The sequence below is a fragment of the Eurosta solidaginis genome, chromosome 3 (genome assembly GCF_040869045.1).
Source record: "Eurosta solidaginis isolate ZX-2024a chromosome 3, ASM4086904v1, whole genome shotgun sequence".
NCBI lineage: Eukaryota > Metazoa > Arthropoda > Insecta > Diptera > Tephritidae > Eurosta > Eurosta solidaginis.
The window spans coordinates 32,850,252-32,874,160 of NC_090321.1; the positions used below are offsets into that span (position 1 = coordinate 32,850,252).

Consider the following 23,909-nt stretch of genomic DNA (forward strand, 5'->3'; position numbering starts at 1 on the left):
AAAAAGAAGCGGTAAAGATGGGTTTAATGGTGAATGAGGACAAAACGAAGTACTTGCTGTCATCGAGCGAAGAGTCAGCGCATACGCGCCTTGGCAACCACGCCACTGTTGGCAGCCATAATTTCGAATTAGTAAAAGACTTCGTTTATTTGGAAACCAGCATCAACACTAGCAACAACATCAGCACTGAAATCCACCGAAGAATCAATCAAGCACTGAAATCCAGCGAAGAATCAATCTTGCCAATAAATGCTACTTTGGATTAGGTAGGCAATTTAAAAGTAAAGTCCTCTCTCGGCGAACGAAAATCATACTCTACAAGTCACTTATCGTACCTGTCCTGCTATATGGGGCAGAAGCATGGACCATGACAACAGCAGATGAAGGGAGTGTTCGAAAGAAAAGTTCTTCGAAAGATTTATGGACCTCTACGCGTTTGCGATGGCGAGTACCGAAGAAGATTTAGTGATGAGCTGTACGAGCTATACGCAGACATCAACATAGTCCAGCGAATTAAAACTCAGCGGCTGCGCTGACTAAGCCATGTTATGCGAATAAAAGATGATGCTCCGGCCAAGAAAGTGTTTCTATCGGAACCCGCCTATGGAAGCAGAGGTAGAGAGCGGCTCCACTCCGTTGGAAGGACCAGGTGGAAAACGATTTAAACTCCCTTGGTGTGACCAATTGGCGCCGGTTGGCGGAGCGAAGGAGCGAATGGCGCGCCTTGTTAGACGGCCATAACCGTTTAGACGGTTAAGCGCCAATTAAGTAAGTAAGTAAGTAATTCAAAGTGTTAGTACGAAATCGTCACATCTTTGTAAGGGTAAAAATCTAAGTGGAAACTAAAATCTTCCAAACTTGTAGGCTTAGTACAAGAAGACCCTAAATTATTTTATACTTACAAATTCGCCAAAGTACGTCCTTCTTTGGCTCTGATAAAAAGGCGAAAAGGTAAGTGTTGCTGTTATTGTTCCAAGTAAGGCTGAAATCTTGCAGTCGACAAATAAAGAATCGTTCAAATTTGAGCTGGACAACCACGGAGAATAACATTAACAGCGATACTAATTTTTTGAGCCTATGAGTACAACGTAGAAAAAACAGTCTGACAGCTTATCGGAACAGATATACGGCACGAAGTCATGGACGAAATAGGAATAATAAAAAATAGAGTTTGGGGTATTTGAGAGAAAGGTTCTCCGAGATATGTATGGCCCCTGCCTTTGTCCTCTTCCAATATATCCGCCACTGCCTCTATGCCGTCAGTTTGTGCCGCTAATGTGAAGCTCTCTTTCAACCTCCCTTGCTTTAGGCGTTTTATGCCTGTTATTCTTAGAACTTCACTCTGAGTGCCACATATTTTCCGTTTCCTTTTTTGAAATATGCAAAGCACCTTCCAGTGGTAAATCCTCCTATAAATACTTGCAAGCACTGGCTGCAGATCACAGTTCATGGAACAAGCTAACGCGGGATGAAGGAACCAACATGTTGAGTGCCCCAATCTAGACGGAAAGAGATCGCAATCGGTCATACTCCTGAATTGTCTCTCTATTAGCCCATTCGTGGGTATCCTAATGGGTCACTGTCTTCTGGGTGCCCATGGGGCTCATATGGGCTTGCAAACAAATGACTTCTGCCGCAGCTGCAGGGACGAGGAAGCGATTGAAAGCGTAAAGCCTTATCTATGCAATTGTCACCCTTTGCAGAACTTTCGAACACGTTCTTACCTGATCCGGTCATAAGTGGTTCTGAAATAATCGCTGCCTTTGAGAAGTTGATTCAAAAAATCGTATAACTTAGACCTAACTACTGTTCGTTTTAGCATTGCTACCAACCGGCTCGCTCAGCGTATGTATTGCGTCTGGTGGGGTGCGATAAAGCCATGCGAGATAACGCCATATGGCCTTATCACTCAATTCAAAGAGAGATAAAGCCATATATTCGCGCCAAAATTTCTGTATGGCTTTATTTCCAATTTCAAAGAGCGATAAGGCCATATGGCGTTATCTCGTATGGCTTTATCTCTCATTTGATTTTCCCTTTTACGGAATATTTTCGGTGGGGTGCAATAGAGCCATACACAATAACGCCATGCGGCTTTATTTGCAATCAGTTTGGGAAATAAAGCCATATGGCCTTATTTCCAATTGCTAATGGAAATAAAGCCAGTATGACCTTATTGCCATTTTCAAAACATGGGTGGCGCGATACCGGCCTAGTGAAAAACATAAAAATTGTATAGGTATTATACAAACTCTGTAAATAATAAACCAGAACTTCATTAATTTATTAGTAATAAATTTGCCTCTATTATTTACAAAATTATGGTTTCTCCTTTTACGAAATGTGCACTATTAGTGATTTTAACCTTTCGTAAAAGGAAAAATCTTTGACAATTCAATTTTAATAGAGTGATTATTAAAAACAGTTCTACGTATTGTGCTTAAAAATTAATATGGAAAAATTGAAACAAATAGAGAGTAATCGTATAAACGCAAGTAAGATCTTACTAAAGAAAAACGCCTTGCTTGCCATTTATTTTAAGTTTTACCTCCTTATGGCTTTATTACTTATTTGAGAGAATTTTCGGTATGGCTTTATTTCGCTTTGCGATTTAAGCGAATTGGAAATATCGTCATATGGCCTTATTTCCATTTCGCTTGAGAAATAAACCCATATGGCGTTATTGCGTATGGCTCTATTGCACCCCACCAATATTTTCTGCTCTATATGCATTCAAGAAGGTGTAAGCATTCTGTAAAAGGGAAAAATCATTAGTTTTTCTTCTTGCAATGAAAAGTAATGATTTTTCCCTTTTACAGAAATGTGAAATACATTTGAAAAGCTAACGATTTTACAGAATTTGCCACTGACCATTTTTTAAAAAAACAAACTTTCAGTTTCTTTATATTTATTTAAAGATAATAAAGTAAACACAAGTATAACATTAAAAGAAAAACATTATTCCAACAAACAAATCAAACAATATGAAAACCAAAAATTACGTGTAACAAAAAATTAAACACTATTTCGATATAGTTCTAGGTATATAATAACATATGAGTTTAATTGTATTATTAACAAAATATATGTTTTGCTTCTTTTATTATACTGCGACAAATTGGGCACAATGTTTGTACGCCCTTTAATTTGCTGTTTTCTTCCATTTTTCGAAAGCATGTTTGACAAACTTTATAATGATGAAATGGGTCGAACAAGAGTTCCCTTTCCCTTTCGCAGCAAATTACGCATAACAATGTCATATTTTGTTGCGTTTGTATATGATCTGTACAATGTTGATCTTCAATACTGTCGTCGTCGTCTTCATAATCATCATCGGAACTATAGATTTCATTGACGAATTTTTTTGCAAGTATGCAGTTTTCCATTTTAGAAAACTGACTGAGAATTTCCATCAAAGATATTTTATTGTTTTTTAATAAGTCTAGCCGTTTTTTAATAAATTTGTCACGAACTTTATTGCCGAATGTTTTGATTTATATAGATTCGTACAACCAGAAATAGATTTTGAATAATCCATGGATTTTACAAAATCTAATTCGAAAAGGGTTTCTAGGGAGTTGTAAAACGTGCCTCGCTTTGGAGGCTTCATATTCAATCTGCTATGGAAACCTTCAGCCGAATTACTTGTCCTGACAGGTTCTTTATACGCTGAAAAGTTTACAGGTTTTTCCTAAAACAAGAAAATTTCATAAAATTATATATGTATATGTAATTTAGTTTTCTCTCATTTTTTTCATCCATTGTCGCTCGAAGTAATTTATAAATGGTTTAACGAAGCTTTCTGTATTATTTGATGCATTAACAAATTTTACATCCATAGCATCTTGTTTTAAAATGCTATATATAGGCTTCTATAATATTAGCCGGTTTCAATAATGGTAGATACATAAATTTGGAAAATACGTGTTTGGCATTTTTATCTCTGTTCAATTTAGCTGTGAATCCAGGAATTTGCGTAACTTTCCGTCGAAGAGCATTCGTGTAGTGAAACCAACATCCAACCGTTTTCACTGTTGGGTATACACTTTTAAAAGCATTACGTAAACTGCATTCAAAATCAGTGATTACTGACGTCGGCTTCAAATCGATGACATTTGATTGCAAATATTGCAAAACATGTTTATATGCAAATTCTGACTTATGAGACATTAAAATATATATGAACGGATATGCCTGAAAAATAATGAAAAATGATCGAGTTATTTTAAGATAAATAATAAATTTTAATTTTAAAGTTCTCACATGGTCTGCGTGAATAATATGAATTATAAGCAATTGCTTATATTTCTTTGAAATAGGTACTATGTTAAATGTTCCATCAACTATATAATTACGTTGTTCCATGTGGTTTCTTCCTTTAATAGCATTAGAAATGGTAGGAGACACAAATAATGAGTAGGCAAAATTTTCTTCTACTATAGTGTCAATATAAAGTTTGTCATTTTCCTCATATCGGGACATTGTGAATTTTGATGCAATTTCTTTATTTGTATAAACTTCAATAATTTCTTCAAAAGTCATCGGATTTTTTGGATATTTTTCTTGTTTTATATGAAACAAATGCCTACGCATTTTACCGAACTCCACTGAGTGTGATGTTTCCTTTTATTTTTTACATTGTGCATCAAATATATCCGCACACTTGAACGTTTTAATGATGCACTCATCACTTCAGTTTTTATCGAATTTATTAATTTTAATTTATCAATTAAGGCACTTTGTTCCCCATGATTGTGGCCGTTCTTGACACTTTTCTCTGTTTTACGGCAAAATCTTGTGCTATTAAATTCAATGGCAACTGCAGCTGAACAATTATCCACTTAACAATAATAATATTTAACATTTTTATTCATATATTTATATTTGAAAATTTAATTTTCTTTTTCAATTAATAATAAAGAACTGTTTTCCCTAAAACTTGGAATCAACTTATATTCAAAAATTATTTCTTGATTTTCCATTTTAATCAAAGCACTAAACACGTGGATTATGAAAATATGCAATTTGACAATATGCAATATGACATTGATTAAGAAAGTTGCCAGGTGAAATGAATAACAATTAAATGCACATTCACAATGACAAATAAATTCATATGAGAGATAAGGCCATATGGCTTTAACTCACAATTGACAAAAAAAAAATATGGCATTATCTCTCAATACGAAGCGTGATAATGCCATATGGCTTTACCTCGCAATTGGATGGGAGATAGAGCCATATGGCGTTATCTCGCATGGCTTTATCGCACCCCACCATTGCGTCTACTTCCGAAAAGCAATTATCCTATTGAACGATCACAGGACAAAGTTCAAAATCGTGATACGAGAATTATGAATAATACAACTCTTACCGTGAACCGTGAAATGTCACCCTTCTATCAATGTAACCAAATATATAGCAGTGAACATAACATAGGGCCCGACACAGCCTAGTGCATATTTGATTCAACCTATGAACCGCGTTGGGGCCCTTAATCCAGATTTTGAAGCTGTATCCTGTAGCATAATTGGAAGTTTAATTAACTCAATTTACTTTAGCAATCGTAATGAAATCACATTACTACCTTAACTACTCACAATTGTCAACGACAGAAATACATACTTACCTATGTAAATATGTATAGTTTTTAAATAAGAGCAGAAAATACATAATTAAAACCAATGCCTTGGCAATTTACAATATTGCAAACTAATTAAAAACCAATGATATCAATATGAAAAGGATTCTGATGCTGACATTTATTTGCTTGAATACCAAATGTAGGCTGCCTGCATATCTACATACAATGAATCCTTTATTCATACATGTGTGTGTAACTATGTGCATAATTTAAAATGTCGTTTACACTTTTATGCCTTATTAAATCCGATAACCGCAGAGAAGTGGCGAACATCCGACATCCTACAAATGAATTGCGCTTTTAAGCGTTTTTCAATTTCTGATTGCTGCAACAACATTTCACATACTTCTATGTCTGTATGTATACTAGGCCGGTCGATTTGTGGGGAGGCAAAAAAATCGCCCAATGTTCTGTGAAAATCATATTCTAGGGATCAAAATAAGAAACTTTGCCGAAGGAACCATACCTGTAAAACGAATTCTGATGTCCCCCCCTTTGGGTCGTAGGGGCAAATTTTGAAAAATCCCACTTTGAAATGCCTATGTTTTTTTCTTTTTGGAGTTTATTTTTCTCTTTAAAAATGTATTTAATCAGAACATATGTAAATGAAAAAATTAATTTAACTTAGTAATAGAAAAGAAATTAAAAAAAATTATTAGAAATTTGCGTTTTTACTACCCCCTTTTAAAACCAAAGCATCACTGTGATGCATTTGCATGTCGTAAACATAGTTGTGTGGGTTTTTTATTCAACCGTATTAAAAAATGAAGGTATCACTGTAACACAATTGCAGATCGTAAAATTGCTTGTGTTGTTTTTTTTAAGCCACCACAAGACACAGCAGGTTGAATTGAAATTGCCCCTACCCAAACGTTCGACCCAAAGGGGGGGACATCAGAATTCGTTTTAGAGGTATGGTTCCTTCGGCAAAGTTTCTTATTTTGATCCCTAGAATACGATTATCACAGAGCAATGAGCGATATTTAAATCTACCCGCCCTAATGTATACATATATGTGTAATTGGCCTATACAAGCAATTGCTGAAAGATTTTATTATTCTCTTCTTGCACATTAATTTCATTGAATTAAACAACTTATTAAATTGCCAGCTGATAATTAGTTGGTATTTTGATTGATGCAATTGAAGCAATCGGCAGACAAGCTGTCAATTTAAAGCTTATTGCATAAAAGGAAGCCCCTTCAAGTCCCTGCAATATAAGCTTGTAGAAAAAAAAAAAAAAAAAAAAGAAAAGTGCAGCGTGACTGGTGGTAAAGGAAATATAGGAAAGTTTATGAACAGAACTTTGAGCCGTAAAGCTACATCATTAATTGGCGCTATCAATCACGTCAACTATTCCTGTTTCGCGATAGCTAGCGCCAATTGGAAGTAGCAAGGGTGGTCAAGTCTTCCTCCACCTGCCTCTCCCAACTCAGTGGAGGTCTTCCGTTTCTCCGAAATAGACGCAACCATAACTCTATAATTATCTCGAAATCGTTATGAAATGATCCCAGGAATATTTTATAACTATCTCAAAATAGCCTTACATAATTCCGAAATGATCCCGAAATTGCGCTAAACTATTTCCAAGCACCTTTGCAAAATTATCTCGAAGCAGTTATACTCAAATCGTCTCAAAATTGTATCGTAATAATCATAACATTACTACAAAAAAGTTTGGAAATCATCCTAAAATGATTCCCTAAAAGTGCAGCAATTATCTCAGAAATATGCTATCGTGACGAGGTATGGTTTTAAATTTTGAGGAAGAAATAAATCTAGGCAAACCCTACAGTGGCGTATTGAGGTTTTCTTGCGCCCGGGGCTAAATATTTTTTTAGATTCAATTTCTTTTCTACTGCGAAGTAATATTTTACGGTCACATATTTCGATAAAAAGTTCTGTTCCATCGAAATCTTTATTATAAAATATACCCAATTTCTTTCTAAAATGTCATTATCCTTGTTTAACAAATATCCAACAACTAAGAGAAATCAAAATTTAAAATTAAGGTCATTTAGTCGTGTGAATCTTGTACGTATTTCTTGTTGAAGATGATCGCGAATACTTTTCATAAATGTCACATTCTCCGGAAAGACTAATATCTCTAGCCGACTCTCCGGGTGTGTTGCGGCGCCTTCTTAAACGTTTTACTGTACCAATATCCCGTTTTTCACAAAGAGACTTCACTTTTTCTAATGATTTAAGATCATGATACGTTTCTCTAAAATTCATCCCCGGATTTTGTAATCTGCGCTGCACACGATCAATCCTCCTTAAGATTTCATACCATGTTATGAAACTAAAATTTAGTACTACATCTCTAACCCATCGACGATAACGCTAACCGCTTGTATTCTCGCGCTCCATCGTGTTTCAGATTCACGTTTGACAGTTTTCTTAAAGGATTTTTTAATAATTCCCATCGTAACGTTGAACGTGAGAAACAAAAGATATATGCTTTCAATTATTCCACAACCTGTTGCAAGTGTTTCCGATATATGCATGCATTTTTTAGTATAGAAAATTTTTGCCAGAAATCAGTTATAATAAAAATACAAATTATCCAGGAAGTTCTGCCTTACTGACCATTTGGCGCCCCCCTGTGAGTAGCGCCCAGTGCGAGATGCCCCCCTTTCCCCCCTCTGACTACGCCTCTGAAACCCTAATAATAATATAATATTAAGTTTACATTATGTTAAGTCTGAACAGACAAGAGATTGACCATTCCCGAAACCTATTTCGGTCGGAAAATAACAGTTTTAAAAATCCTTTTACATTAAATCACACTGAAAAATCTCAGTCATAGCGAGGAAAATAAAAATTTATCTTATTGAAGGCCAAATAAATACGCATATCTCACGTAGAAAGTCCCTCTTTGTTCGTTGGTATCGGTTGTTATCCGTAAGAAACCAAACTGCCTTTTCTGGTTAATCGTTAAATGAAGTATCTGATTTTTGACAAAAGAGCCTAGATCATCATAGATCGGATCTTGCCTGTGGTTTTCTTAATATTTCAATTCAATCATTGAACTGTAGAATAAATAACTCAAATATTCAGTATAGCAAAATGTTCTATATTGACAACACTACTTTGGTAGTACTAGTCCATAGCCAAATTACTCGCGTGCTACACTCATAGCGTACTAAAATCAAACTGACTTATTATACCTCAGCTTGTGCTGCCTTTGTAGTCTCAGTTATCACTTTCGCCTATTTATTCTAAGGTCTAGGCTTTCCATGAACAGTCGTCTCGGATAAATATATCTCAAGTTGGTTATTTAGATATATACATGTTGTGACGAATATTATCATCACTAAGCGATACTAGTATCACTAAGCCGATACTAATCATGTACACACATACATACAAGACAGCAGAGAGATACTCACAAACACATGTTATCATCAGCCGAATTAGTACTCACATATACACACGCAGATGGATACAAACTTCAAATATACATGTATATAGCTGGTAACCAAGCATGAAGTTCACGAAATTACTAGACCTTAGGAGAAATGAGTGAAAGAGGAAAACGATAGTATGAAAGCAGCGCAACCTTAGGGATGACTAAGCAGTTTAGATTTAAGCACGCTATTGGTTGTAAAGTATAAGTGTTATTGTGAAGTACTTTCTAAGGATTCTAATAAAGACCATTTTGCATTATTGAATATTGGAGTTATTTATTCAGCAGTTTAGCGATTTGAACGTTAGCAGAAGGTTTGGGATAAGCGGAATTTCCTTAAATTCGTTGCAATATATATGTACGAGTAATTTCAACTTCGCCCTTAGCTGATGATTCCTTGCTGTGTGACTGTTTATCGCTTTTCTTCGCTCTTAACTGCTGACTACAGTTGGAATATTCTCTTTGCTCTAAGCTTCGCTATTTACATGGATGAGTGGCTGCTTGCTTTGCTGTTCTTGTGCATATATTTACCAGCAGCACAGTGATGTATCGAAATGCTAGTATTCGCCACAATATATAAATAATATTGAAAGGAGCAGAAACATTGCTAATAATGCATTGCTATAAAATCAAATGTCACTGATCAAGTTCTGTTGAACATGCCTTTAAATATTCCATACAATTTGCATTAAAAACGTAGAGTACCAAGATGTGTAACAACAAAAAATCAAAAGTTTAAGAGCAGCACCCGAAGCTATCTGAGAAAGAAGTGATAAGTAATATTTTTTTAATATCAATAAAAATAAGAACTGTTATTTATGATCTCACGCAAAATAAAAACAAACAATAAATTTTTTTTTATAATTTTATTCACTCAATAAATTTTTATTCTTAAAGATATTTACTTATTTTCTCATTGTTACTTTATAGTTTTTTTTTTCTGATTTAATGTTGTGTTTTAGTGTACATTGCAATGTTAAATACTCTATATAATTATGTATGTATTTATTACAGTAAGTATCTATATGTATATGTGTGTATATGTATATATTTGTGTATATATATTAGTTTAATACAATATTTATTTGCTTTCGTTTACTTTTACTGCTTTTAACGATTTTTTATCCATTTATACTGCCATGGTTTTTTTTTTTATTTTTTTTTTTTTTTGTTCTTTTATAGCAACACTTAACATCTTTTTCTGCTATATTTTTGTTAAGTAAAATGCTTTGCTTATTTAAAAATGTTTCACTAATACTTTTTTTTATGTTAGATTAAATAGAATCAAAAATTTTATGTGTATTTTATATAATACAAATAATCTAACATTTTTCTAAATTGTTTTAAACTAAATAACGTTTTATAGCTGAAACTTATATACATTTATATTTATTTTAATAGAGTTTAGGTTTAGTATATGGTATATTGAAAAAAAAAAAATATTATAATAATAATAATAACAATGATAGCTACGACATTGTGTATAGTATTTTTTTTTCTTTTTTTAATTTGTTGACTAGTGTAAAATTAATAATATCATTTGGTTTGTCAGCTTAGTTCTCATTTTGCTTGAATTATAAATTTTTTATGCATTTTCTTCGCTTTTTTAACAGAACATTTTTCAAATTTTAAAAATAATTTTTTTTCCTTTAGTGTTATAGAAAAAACTATCAAAATGAATCGAAAGAAGTCGAAAAACCGCAGTTTTCCTTTTCATTTGTATACTAAAATTAAAACTATCAAACCAAATCGAAAAAAAATTGCAAAATCAACAACTCGGTTTCTCCTTTATTGGTTCTTCTTATTCCAAACTATTCCTCATGTTTTTGTTACACGGAAAGAAATAAAGCCAGTAAAATCAACAATCAAATTTCTTGTGAGGGAAAATAGACATTCAGTAAAATTGATCGCATTATGGTTGATGTAACGGAGTTTTTTGTCAATAAAACAAATTTGTTTAGTTAATACAACAGAAGAAGAACTCCTGGTCTCAAGTTAACAATATACTGTAAAAACTAAGGATTCATAATCAATCTGATTTATTTTTGTCTTATAAGAACTGATATCATTGGTCATGTCACAGTTGTTCGCTGTCAATATTGTGGCGAATATTAGCAGTTCTATACATGACTATGCTGCTACTTAACAAATCCACAACAACAATAAAGAAAGCAGCCACACTTATGTACATGTACACATTAAAGCAAGCAGCCACACCTTATACATAAACACATCAAAGCAAGCAGCCACACACACACATTACCAGCTGCTTTAAGCAGAGAGATTATTTCACATACACATGTAGTCAGCAGATAAGAGCGAATATTAAAGAGAGACAATCACATATTACGTTATCATTAGCTAAGAGCAGAAGTTGTTACTCACACATGCACATGCATATAGCTAAATAACCAAGTATGAGATGCAACTGTTCCAGAAGGCATGTTCGTAAAAAGTCTAGACCTTAAGAGAAATATGCGAACGAGGCAAAAGAGGGTATAAAAGCAGCGCAAGCTAAGGAATGATTAATCAGTTTGATTTTAAGACGCTTTAGTGAAGTACGCGATATTTGTGAAGTACTACTCCAAAAGTAGTATAAGTAAAGAACGTTTTGTTATACTGAATATTTGAGATATTTATTCGGCAGTTCAGAGATTCGGACGTTAACATAAGCTACAAAATAATCAGGAGTTTTCCAAAATTCGTAATAATATTATACAAATCAAGCAGCTAATTTTAAAGTAAGACTTACGCTCACGGCGTTCACTTACTTCTTCTTATTGCTTTCTTGTCACAGAAATCTCTCTCATATCAACAGCCACTTTTATTCTTATGTTGATGGAAATCTGTTATTTTAACAGTTTTCTTAGGGTGACATTAACAATTGTTTCATGAAACCAGGTGGTCACCGTGGTGTGATAGTAGCGTGCTAGGCCTACCACACAGAAAATTCTGTGTTCAAGCGCTAGAAAAACAACATCAAAATCTTCAAAACAAAGCATTTTCAATGAGACAAAAAGGTTCTAATTTTTTGATTTTTTTTTAACAGATCCTTGGCTGAAATTTTTGATGTGTTTTACTTCTTTAGGCGTGTTATGAAAATTTTATGAGAGTGAAATTTTATAAAATGTGACACAAAAGTCACAGGTTGAAGATGCGGTTCGTGTGTTTGTTCGCTGTGCATTGTACTAGCAAAGTGCTTTGAATGGGATGTACGTACATTTATGTATGTCTTTATTCGAAAAAAAACTACCAACAAAATAGAAATACCTCCTCTATTGTTTATATGTATAATTGTCCATATATACTTATTTTTGTGCACTAAGGAGATTTAATCTATCTTATATATGGGGTATTCCATCCCATTTCGACCAATTTTGAACCCGACCCCTTTAGAATTGGCTGAAAGTTTTTCTTCTTTTTCTAGCTTACGAAAGACGTTTTTCAGAATTTTTTCAAATTTTTTCATCTAACTCAAAAAAAGTTATGAATTTAAAAAAAAACACCGTTTTTGTTTTCAAAATGCTATAACTTTTTCAAAAGTTGACCGTTTGGGATCTTTTTTTTTTTTTAATTTGTTTTTAAATGTACTTTTCGGAAAAAATACAAAAAAGTTTTTAAAGTTTTTTTTTTTTTTTTTTTTGTTTTCAGTCTTTCGAGATTTTTCGAATTTCGCCATTTTTTTTCTCATAAAAAACTTCAATCAATTCTGCAATCATCCCCACTAATCCCGGAGTGGGCCGATTTTTTTTTATTTTTTTTTTTTATTTAATTGAAAAAAAAAATTTTTTCAAAAATAAAATTTTTTTTTATCAATTTTATTTATATCACAAAAAAATGTAAGAAAATGATTTTTAATTATTCTTTTCTTTTTTTGTTACATTATTTTTAGAAAACTTACATGTTTACTGTGTCAGTCATTAATCCTGGTTATTTGATTCGTAGATCACCATAATATATAAAGAAAAGAATACTTCAAAATCATTTTCTTACATGTTTTTGTTATATAAATAAAATTGATAAAAAAAAAAAATTATTTTTGTAAATTTTTTTTTTCAATTAAATAAAAAAAATATAAAAAAATCGGCCCACTCCGGAATTAGTGGGGATGATTGCAGAATTGATTGAAGTTTTTTATGAGAAAAAAAAATGGCGAAATTCGAAAAATCTCGAAAAACTGAAAACAAAAAAAAACTTTAAAAACTTTTTTGTATTTTTTCCGAAAAGTACATTTAAAAACAAATTTAAAAAAAAAAAGATCCCAAACGGTCAATTTTTGAAAAAGTTGTAGCATTTTGAAAACAAAAACGGTGTTTTTTTTTACATTCATAACTTTTTTTGAGTTGGATGAAAAAATTTGAAAAAATTCTGAAAAACGTCTTTCGTAAGCTAGAAAAAGAAGAAAAACTTTCAACCAATTCTAAAGGGGTTGGTTTCAAAATTGGTCGAAATGGGATGGAATACCCCATATATATACTATATCTTCTGTAGGTGTGTTTGTCACTGCACTCCTGCTAAACGACTCTACCGATTTTGATAAAATTTTCTGTGTATATTGAAGAGGGTTCGAGGATACTTAATAACAATTTCGTCCGGGAAGTAAACCGAGGCCGAGCTATCTCAAATAATCTTATTTATGGTGCATTTCGTTTGGAATTCGGTACAGGGGAACCTCTTTGACTAAAATAATATTTGAGAAACTTTTCATTGCGGAATGTGGACTAGGGGCCGGCATATTCTAAATAAAATAGTGCAGGTGGCGCTTTGTTTGAAATTTGGTATTGGATACTTCCGTGACTAGCTTATTATTTGAGACACTTTTTTGTCCGGAAAGTGCACCAGGGACCGATTTTATCCAAAAAATCGTATTTATCACGCGATTCGCTTGAAATTCGGTACAAGGCTACCTCTTTGACAAAGATAATGTTTGAAACACTTTCCATCCCGGAAGTGTTTCAACTGTGTTTCAACAGTCAAATCATTAAAAAAAAAAAATAACTTAAAAAAATGGACGCATGTTCTTTTTTTTAAATTTTTTTTTTTTTTTTTTTTGTTGAAACACTCAATTCAAAATCAACAACTTTTGCGAAGTTGATTCAACAGCTATTTACTATGGATAAATATTGACAGAAATAACGGTTGAATTGACCCGTGGTTCGGTTGATTTTACCAGCTTTTTGCTTTCGGTGTATATTTGCAGTAATCGAAAATCAAATAACTGATTCAAATTAATCGATCAATCGTTTTAACTGAATTTTTTCCACTTGCTTCATTTGTATTCCTTTTTCTTTGTTTAGTGTCAAAAAATATTTTAAATAAATAAAAAAATTTTAAATAAAAGCAAAAAGTAAACATAACGTGTGAACTATCAATTTATTTCAATAATATTGCAAAATATTCATATTTCTAAATAATCGATACAAATATCGATAAAAATCAATTTTTTGCACTTGCTTCCTTTTTTATGTATTGTGATCTTCCGTTTTAATACTTTTTATATATTATTAATTTTTTATGTTTGTATTCAGCTGTTCGATAATTTTCTTTGCTTTTAACTTTATAATAGCACATTTATTGTGTATCAGTTGATTGATCAATGAGGCGGACTTTAATAATATCATTCGTTTAAATGTAAATTCATAGATGATTTACAATTAGTTTTTCTGCTTTTCTCTTAACTTCTTTATTTTTTTTTCCTTCAAAAATATTGTTTTGTTTATTTTTTAATTACTTTTGTTTAATTTTGTTTGGTTCTCTGCAACTATAACATGGTACATCTCGTTAAACTGTCAAAATTAGCTGTTTTATCTGTCCTTCACATTTCAGCTGTCATAATCAGCTGATATCAATAAAATGCTGCAGTTAAATATACGACACAAGCTTTATTTTATTTTTTATATATATATTTTTAATATTTATACTTATTATATATTTTTTTTAACTTTTTCATATTTATTCAATCTGTCAAGGTACAACATTTAGGTAAATATATATATGTATGTATTTATATTATATACTGCTGCTTTTTATTGATTTACTGGCATAAGCAAATTTCTTTTAGGCTTTTCTTTTATTTTACCTGTCTCTGTTTATTTTATTTATTTTTTTTCATTTATTACTTTGCCTATACATACATATCTTAATCTACACATATTCTCTTAGCTTAATATTCACCAAAATTCCTTTTCCCGCAAAATAGCTACATACACATATATATTTGTTTCATCTATTGCTAAAATGATATGATTGTGATGTAGGTAAATTTTTGCAAATTAAAGTTTCTATAAAACATTTGCATGCAAGTACATCAGGGTTGATAAAGAAAAATTAATTTTTTTTCTTTTGGCAAAAAAAATTGCCCGATTCACTCTCATCAAAAGCTTCAATCTTTGGGGGCCGACTCAATCTATTATAATGTATTACCTAATACAACAAATATGGGTCGATGTACTACGCTCGCTCAACGCTGAGAGTCTAATCGGTTTCGTTAAAATTCATCAGCAAATTGCTGACCAGAATTGTAGTGGCGAGGTGGAGTGAGTGATGGCTCTGAGAAAGATGAGTACGGGTACGTGTTACTGAACTACTTGCTTCAGAACCTTTTCCCGCAGTCAAAAGGTTGGAAGCCGCACAGTGATTAGCAACGGTAGCAATAAGCAGTGCCCTTCGTACAACACATATGCAGACACTAAGGGCAATTGTGAATCTGTACCCGATGGACATAGTGGGCAAAACGTTCGCAGTCCGGGCGACAATATGGTTTCGTGAGGTGGAATATATACCTCTGAACAGCGGTCACCCCAGCATTATGATTGCGGTTAATTTCATCCTTGGCGGGACAGACTACTGTACATCGCCTTCCCCTCCTATTGCCACATTCATCACTCATATTCATCCAAGGTAAAGGGGAACCTATATGGTATGGGAGTTTGTAAAGATAAGAGTATTCTGCCATGAACTTGGTGTTAGCTGGAAAATTGAGCTGCCCAATTGCTGCAGCATCTTCCAGGCGGACGTTGCCGCTGTAAAAGATGCCCTTATTGAGATGCTATCCACAGAAGTAACTCAGATAATCAGACGACTGTCAACTCAGCAAAGTAAATGTGGAGGAGAGAGCGGATGAAAGCTGTTGATGAGTGCTTTAGTATAGGGCAATTTTCATACCCCTGGGTGACTAGGCCCTCGAGATATAGGCCAAAGCGTGGATAGAATGGGTTTATAAAATATGGATAACAAATGAAAACTGTTGATGAGTGCTTTAGTAGAGGGTAATTTTCATACACCTGGGTAACTAGGGCCTCGAGATATAGGCCAAAACGAGGATCAGGGTAACACTAGGATGGGTTTATAAAATATGGACAACAAATGAAAACTGTTGATGAGTGCTTTAGTAGAGGGTAATTTTCATACACCTTTGTAACTAGGGTCTCGAGATATAGGCCAAAACGTGGATCAGGGTAACACTAGGATGTGTTTTTACATTATGGAATCAAATTTCTGATAAAAAGTATCTGGGTGCCTGGGCGTATAAAGATATCCCTGGTAACTGTCTGACAGATCTCTTGGCATGGGTAGCCAAAGAAATTGTCTGGCAGTGGAGACATTGAGCACCCAGCCAGCTAAGCAAAGGCTGAACTGACAAGACCTTTTGCCGAGTGTCGAGATTTTTTTGGCCTGCGTTGACTTCACGCGCAAAAAAACTCTTATCATTACTTAGATATTGTTTAGGAGACCCATCTAGCGGCAATTATGGAAGTCTCGCGGCAGTAGTTAAATAACTCGATACAAAACGGTTTGTGCTTAATAACGGAGACACGAACCTATGTTGGTCTAGTGTATAACCTGTAGCTGAATTAGTTGCGATGAATTGTAGACACACACACTTAGGCCCGGTTTTGCAGTACAAGTTCAACTCACTTTGTCAGTTAAACTACGCTTAAACTTATTCTGCGGTTTTTCAGTCTATTTTAACTGAAGCTTAAGCTGAGCTTAAATGACCAATCTTGCAGGTTTAAACTCTAGTTAACCTATCAGTTATTTGTGTTCGTTCAAAATGGCATGGAATATACCCAACAAGCATTTGTTCTTGAGTACAGTTAGAGCTCATGTTGATAACTATGAATACTTCTTCTACTATTCAAGAGTTATTTCAAAACAGTGGCTCAACTTGAGAACCATAGCGTACTCAGCAAAAGAGAAAATTTTTTATAAAGCAGCAAATGCTATTACTTAAGTTGAAAGAATTTAATTCCCAACTTGTGGTTCTCTAACTGGACTCAAATGTAAGATTCCTATACTAAAGTATTTTCGCAAAAATGAAACATAATATTTATAATTAATTTTTGATTAATTAAGCTTAACAACTGCTATCAATCAGTTGTTTATTTCGCACAATAAATAGCTGTTGGCTTTAGTGGTACCACCTTGAAGACTTTTTTCAACTTCACCTCAGCTCGATGTCCAATGTAGGATATCAACTGGAGAAACATGTTGAATATTCATTTGAGAACTGTACATTTCTCAAAATCTCTTAAAGATTGGATAATAATTTGAAAATGCTAATGACGTTAGAGATCAACTCGAGAACTATATAGTTTAAAAAATGTCTCAAAGATTGGATAGTGATTGGAGAATGAATTTGGATATCAACTTGAGAACTATCTTGTTTAATAATACCTAGAAAATGACGTTGGATATCACTTACAGAACTGGATATATATTTCACGGGAGAAATATCTTCTAAATGTTTGTTGGGTAAACAAAATCTGATATGGTATCTACAAATTATCTAGGTAATTAAAAACCAATGTTGCCGTACAAAAAAGCCTACCCAAAGGCGGCCTTAAACTGACTGAAAAAGTGCTCAGTAGTTGAAATGGAGTTTAAAATTTACTGGAGTTTAAGCAAACTCAGTTTAAGCTTAGCTTAACCAACTACTGAAAAACCGGGCCTTAGTGGAGAATAGTGTAGGGATAAAATGCAAAGGCACATTTCAGTAGCAACTGAGTATAATTCATACTGAAATTTGGCAGTACTAACTTTATGCGTTTGCCAGTGCATATAAGTGTATATGTATATACATATAAAAAGAACACAGCTACTATGTAGATATGAAAGCTGTCAAATATTTTCACACCAGTGTACTTGTATACATATTTTACGGCGCATGCGGATTTTATGTATATTAGACTGGGTCGATTTATTAACCGATATCGCGCCATCGATTTTTCAATAGGATTTGGGCTCAGAGAAAAAGTTCCACTAAGCATGCCCAAAAAAATAATTTTCGAGCTTGCGAAATTTAAGTTTTTTGACTTTTTTTCGACTTTGATTTTTAAGGTTGTTTTCGTGACCTACTAAAAAAATTTTCATTTGATTGTCCGCTAAAAATATACTTTTTTTTTCAAAAAGCTGTTATCGACAACGTTTTTAGCGGACATTTTTGAAAACTTTTAGGTAGGTCATGAAAAAACCTTAAAAAGCAAAGTCGAAAAAAGTCAAAAAACATAAATTTCGCAAGCTCGAAAATTATTTTTTTGGGTATACACAGTAGAACTTTTTTTCCTGAGCCCAAATCCTATCGAAAAATCTATGGCGCAATATCGGTTAACTTTCGTTCATACAAATCGACCTACCCTAATGTATATACTATAGGTAGATATGCAAAACTACCTCAACCGTTTACAAACTCGACTAAATGATGTCATTTAATGTTTACATAACAGTGTAAACACCTAATTTGAGAAGCTAAAGATGGATGAATTATGAATACTTTCGTTTGTCTGGAATTAAGGGTGGGCGTGAATTTATTCCCTTATAGTAGTTAGGCGGTGTTGCTATTGCTGTGGTTTTGCAAAAACAGCGACGCTTTGCACGATATTTATGGTATGTACTTATGTGCTTTTCATATATATAGGCTGGGTGCGAGTTCGCCTAAATTTTAGATACCTAAACTAATATTCCACTGGAATTTTCCAGCACTGCAATAATTTAAACCTGTCAAAACTGTGCGAGTTGATTTGAAAACCTACATTTTTTATTTCTGGTAAGAAAATAATAGCAATACGGGAAATTTGGTATTTTTGATACGTTTTCATGCTTAAAAAGACTAGAAGTCAAGTAGGGTCCGCGGTAAGTAACTATCCCAAGATAGCAGTTCAAGAAAATGCAGTGGCTCCGCGGCTTTTTTTTCGGACATAGTGGAGCACGTACACAATGGTCTTTTCCACAATCTCGAAATCAAAACTCTGATGTTGGTACGCCTCCAATAACTTCTTTAGGCCAATTAGCGCACTTGGCTGCCAAATATGTTCAGATTGCGGTCCATATTTGAGAAGGATCCAATTCTTGTTTCGCCAAAAGCAGCTTGAACAAAATTGAGCTCATCATCACGTACAATCGATCGGACCTTAATCGCAGTAGAGATCATCGCTCTATGATCTATGATTTACTTAAATTGAACGGACAAGAGCCATTTATTTGCATATACAATATTGAAAAATCAATATTTTTGTTTTTGAAATTTGACATTTGAATTTAGGTTGAAAAGTGTGCTCATCAAAATTATAAATTTTTATTTTGTACTGTCCTACCGACAGTTTCCAGTGATTTAGGTTTTTTCTCTATTTAGGTAGAAATTTAGGTCAACTCGCACACACCCTTAATATATATTTCACTTAAGATTTATTTTTTAAATATATATATATTTAATTTAATGCATATATTTAAGCAAGCAATAACAGACAAAATCAATTCTAAGTAGAGCGTTTAAAATTGTTACTTATATCAGCGCTATCGAGCAAACTTGACTTTGGTTGTTATCGCTTGTGTGTAAAAATATATTTGTAGCTTGGCTGTGCATATGAAAAGTATTGTTTTTGTTTTTAAACATCCTGCAAATATATACTAAAATAAAATTAAAGTGATTTGCAAAGAAATAAAAACTGCATGTAAGTTAATATTTATGTTCGTTCTGCTAGTTAGGCCATTTTTCGCGATATGTTTTGCAAAATATTTTTTTCAAGTTACCATATGCCATTGCCATATAATTTTTTGCTAAGTTTTTTCTTTTATATATATAATATCGTAAATGTATTTATTTTCCTCTTGCTTATTAATTGTCTAACTTATGATTCGTTACAAAAACTTTCGCTGAGCTGATTATATTTTGCTAACGTGTTTGCTGCACATTCAGTGATTGTTTTTTATTACCATGTTTGCGGTCTATGTGTTCAGTTTATATATTATTTGTGATTTTTATGAGTACCGTTTATTTTATTTGTTTAGTTGTTTTGCACTATTTTTTTTTTTTATTTCGAAATTATTTTTTCTTAAAACAATAGTTTATTTTGAACAGTTCACTTAAAAATTTTTATTTTATTGGTAAAATACACCTAGATTTTCATATATTAAAAAAATTCAAAATTTTAATAACGAATACAGCTATAATTTGTAGCGTATTTTTTTTTTTTTTTTTTTTTTCTAAACTTAACTAATTATCAATGCTTATAACACAAAAAATTTGAAAACGAGAAAATATTTTATACAATTTAGTTATAGCAAAGAGAGCGACAGCTGGAGCGGTGAGGTTTTTTTACATTAATAAAAAAAATTATAAAATTAAATACTAATAAATAATATTAAAATAACAATGCTCAACGGAAACATTGCTAATAACGCACTGCTAAAAATGCAATGTGAATAAGCAGTTCTGTTGAACGCGCCTGAAAATATTCCAAACAGTTTACTAAAAATATTCACTCCTGAGATATTCGAAAAGACAAATTAAAATAACCGAAAAAAGCTTTAAACAATATTTTCATATATTAAGCAATAGTATACCTCCCGCTTAAAACGGTATTATAATATTTATCTAATATTAATAACAAAAACAATGTATTAAATTAAATACAAATAAATGATATTAATATAATAATGCACAGCGGTAACATTGCTAATGACGCACTGCTAAAAATTCAGTTCTGTTGAACGCACCTGAAAATATTCCACACAGTTTGTATTAAATATATATAGTATACATTGTGTATAAAATAAATAACAACAAAGAGCTAATACTTATGCAAATTTTGTAAATTTTCTCTTATATAAATAATAAAAAACGGACACTTAAATATCGGCGAGAAGTGAAACTCATCAACTTATATTACAATAATATTTCGAAGAAGAACAATTTCTTGCATATTAAGTGCCAATTTGTAGAAAATTAAAATGCTGCGCATGCCAAATTAAAACACACAGCTCGATCTAAGTCTCCACGAAATGTATCGCTTTATAGTTTTATGCAACGAAACATTCAGGAGCTAAAATCCCGAAACAGTCCGGCTAGTACCAGAAGGTGCTAGTACTGGGGCAATTTATGTCTAGCAGAGAACTTCGCATACCCGCAACACACCCAAAGACGTTATGGAAGTTTGTAAGCGGTTACAGCAACAACAGCATTAGTACACTTTAAGAATTCGAGGCCCTTTTTTCGCATGAAATGCCATGACTCCGCTTGAAGGTCTTTTCCAAGCTGAGTAAATGAACTTGGGAGTAATTTTTGAGAATGTTACGGGAACAAAAGTTCCATTCGAGTAAGAAGTCGTGTCTTTTTAGTGTGATTTTAGCATAGTTCTATATTCAGAGGGCTAAAAATGACACCGAAAATGGTGAAAAACTCGATACTGGGTTGTTCCTAAACTAATTTTGACAAACCCTGTGCATTTTGAAGAGCAATGTGATCTGGGACTGTGACTTTTCAATTTCAGCCACTTTTATCCGCTACTGTGATTTTATAGTGATAAGAGAGCAACATGGAATTTGCTCTGGCCTTCGACCTTCGCGAATAGAGCTTAAATCACAGTGCTTAATCTGGAACTGCGATACTGCTACTTAGCTGAAGCATAAATCACAGATTCATTGATGAATATTGTTGCTGCTAAACTTTAATGTGATGTGAACTGTGATTAACTCTTTGATTGCGGTTTTTGATAAGCGTGGTAGTGAACTTGGCATAGATGTTGTCACAGTCTGAAAATCCTGACGATTTCTGGGAAGCTGTCGTTGCAATTTACTGTGACATTTCAATCGATGTGATAAAATCACAGGAACGTGAATATTTTTCAACCAAATGTGATGAGGAATGGCGAATTGTTTCAATATATATTAAATCTCCAAAATTTCAACAATGAAATAATTTCACTGCTCTCTTTATCTCTCTCTGCCTCTCTCTCTCACTCTCTCTCTCTTTCTCTTCACTATATCGTTGATCATGTAGGCGTATACACAAAATATACATACAAATAGATGATTCGAAAACTGTGTCTAAAATTCACAAATCTAATCTTGGTGCAAAAAAACCCAATTAGCACTCTAAATGCTCTCCAAACTCACACAAACATCATACATTTTATGAGCTTATTGCGCGAACGGATTGTGAGGAGTCGCGCCGGGTATGTCAAGATTACCACCTGTAGTCTGATAAGTGCCGTAAGTATTGCCTGTGCCACCATTGGGATTCATCTCATTCAGGCGGGCATTCGACAGAGCGCGCGGTATTGGATTACTGGGTACACCATGAGGCGCTAAATGTGACGTCTCCTCCGCCACCTGCAATACAGAAAGTTGTTGTTAGTTTCTTTTATCACTTGACAGATCTCTCTTTACGCATAACTCACCTGGCGTGGATCCTCGGTTGGTGGCAAGTCCGAAATGAAACCGCCCTGATCTTTGCGATAGAAATTCACGAATATGAAAACACCCAAGACGACCAAACAAGCCAAACCATAACCGCGGAATGTTTTCGTAGTACCATAACTTGTAACGAACATACCACCAATAATCGCGCCACAACCACGCCCCAAACCATGATGTATACCCTGTAAAACACCTTGTGCTGAGGCGCGTAAATGTTTCGGTGTGCTGTGCGCAATATACGAGCAGGAAGCAGCCCAAACCGCTGCATGTGTTACACCCTGCATCAGCTCGAATGGCAAGACCATCCATGGATTTGTAGCATACGAAATGTATAAGAAACGCAGCACATTACCAGCCAAACCCAAACACAGCACTTTAATGTGCCCAATTTGTGTGATAAAACGGAAGCTGTAGAAATATGCAAAGATTTCGGAGACATGATTGATGACAGAAGCGACACCGAACAACGTTGGAGTGCCGCCATAATCTTGCAAATGCCAAAAGAGGAAGGTGAAAATCAAACCAATGCCGAACCCCATGAACCAAGCAACGAATAAGAATGAAATAGTTTTCATATCCCTGAAATGTGTCAGCACAGTCATCCATTCGGGCATTTCTTTGGTAGTTTGCGCAAACATTTTCGATTCAGTGCCGACAGGTGCTGGTGTACGTGGTGTCTTGCCAGCGCCACCTGTGCCACTACCCATCGCTAATGATGGTAAATTCAATTGTGCAGCCAACTCGGCCATTGAGTCATCTTCCGCTTTGTTAGTAGCTGCAGTATCAACATTATCAGTGGGTTTTTGCTCCATATCGATCGGATCATATTTGAAAGTAATTTTCGAAGCTGAAGCTATAGCGCCAACCATTAAAGCGGAGAAAATCGCGAAGCAAATATTGTAATTTTTTTCCATGTGTCCGGCACCGCATGGATGATGTGAAAAGCGTGTTGAGTGATCCAAAGCAATGCCAACAACAAACATAGATATACCCCAACCAAGTGAGCCAAACATGCGTTGATGCCCATATCTGTCAGCATTTTCGCCAAGTAGCGTGATGACAGCGGAGTCGGCCAGAGTTATGGCTGGTGCGCTGAAGAATTCGCCGATCAAGATGACGAGCAAGAGTAGGAAGAATGCTTTTTGAATGTCCTGCGCGTGTG

At 33.8% G+C, this 23,909-nt stretch overlaps 1 protein-coding gene across 4 annotated transcripts in view; it reads right to left on the reverse strand.

Annotated features, from left to right (window-relative positions):
- Positions 1-13,854: 13,854 nt before the first annotated feature.
- Positions 13,855-23,909, reverse strand: part of jef (major facilitator superfamily domain-containing protein 6 jef) — a 33,726-nt gene continuing 23,671 nt past the window's right edge. For all 4 annotated transcript variants that reach the window (XM_067771346.1, XM_067771348.1, XM_067771344.1 and 1 more), the window contains 2 exons: positions 22,729-23,898; positions 13,855-22,660 (listed from right to left, as the gene is read on the reverse strand). In XM_067771346.1, coding sequence (XP_067627447.1) covers positions 22,469-22,660; positions 22,729-23,898 — 1,362 coding nt within the window. In that variant the 3' untranslated portion in view covers positions 13,855-22,468. The remainder of the gene's footprint in view (positions 22,661-22,728; positions 23,899-23,909) is intronic.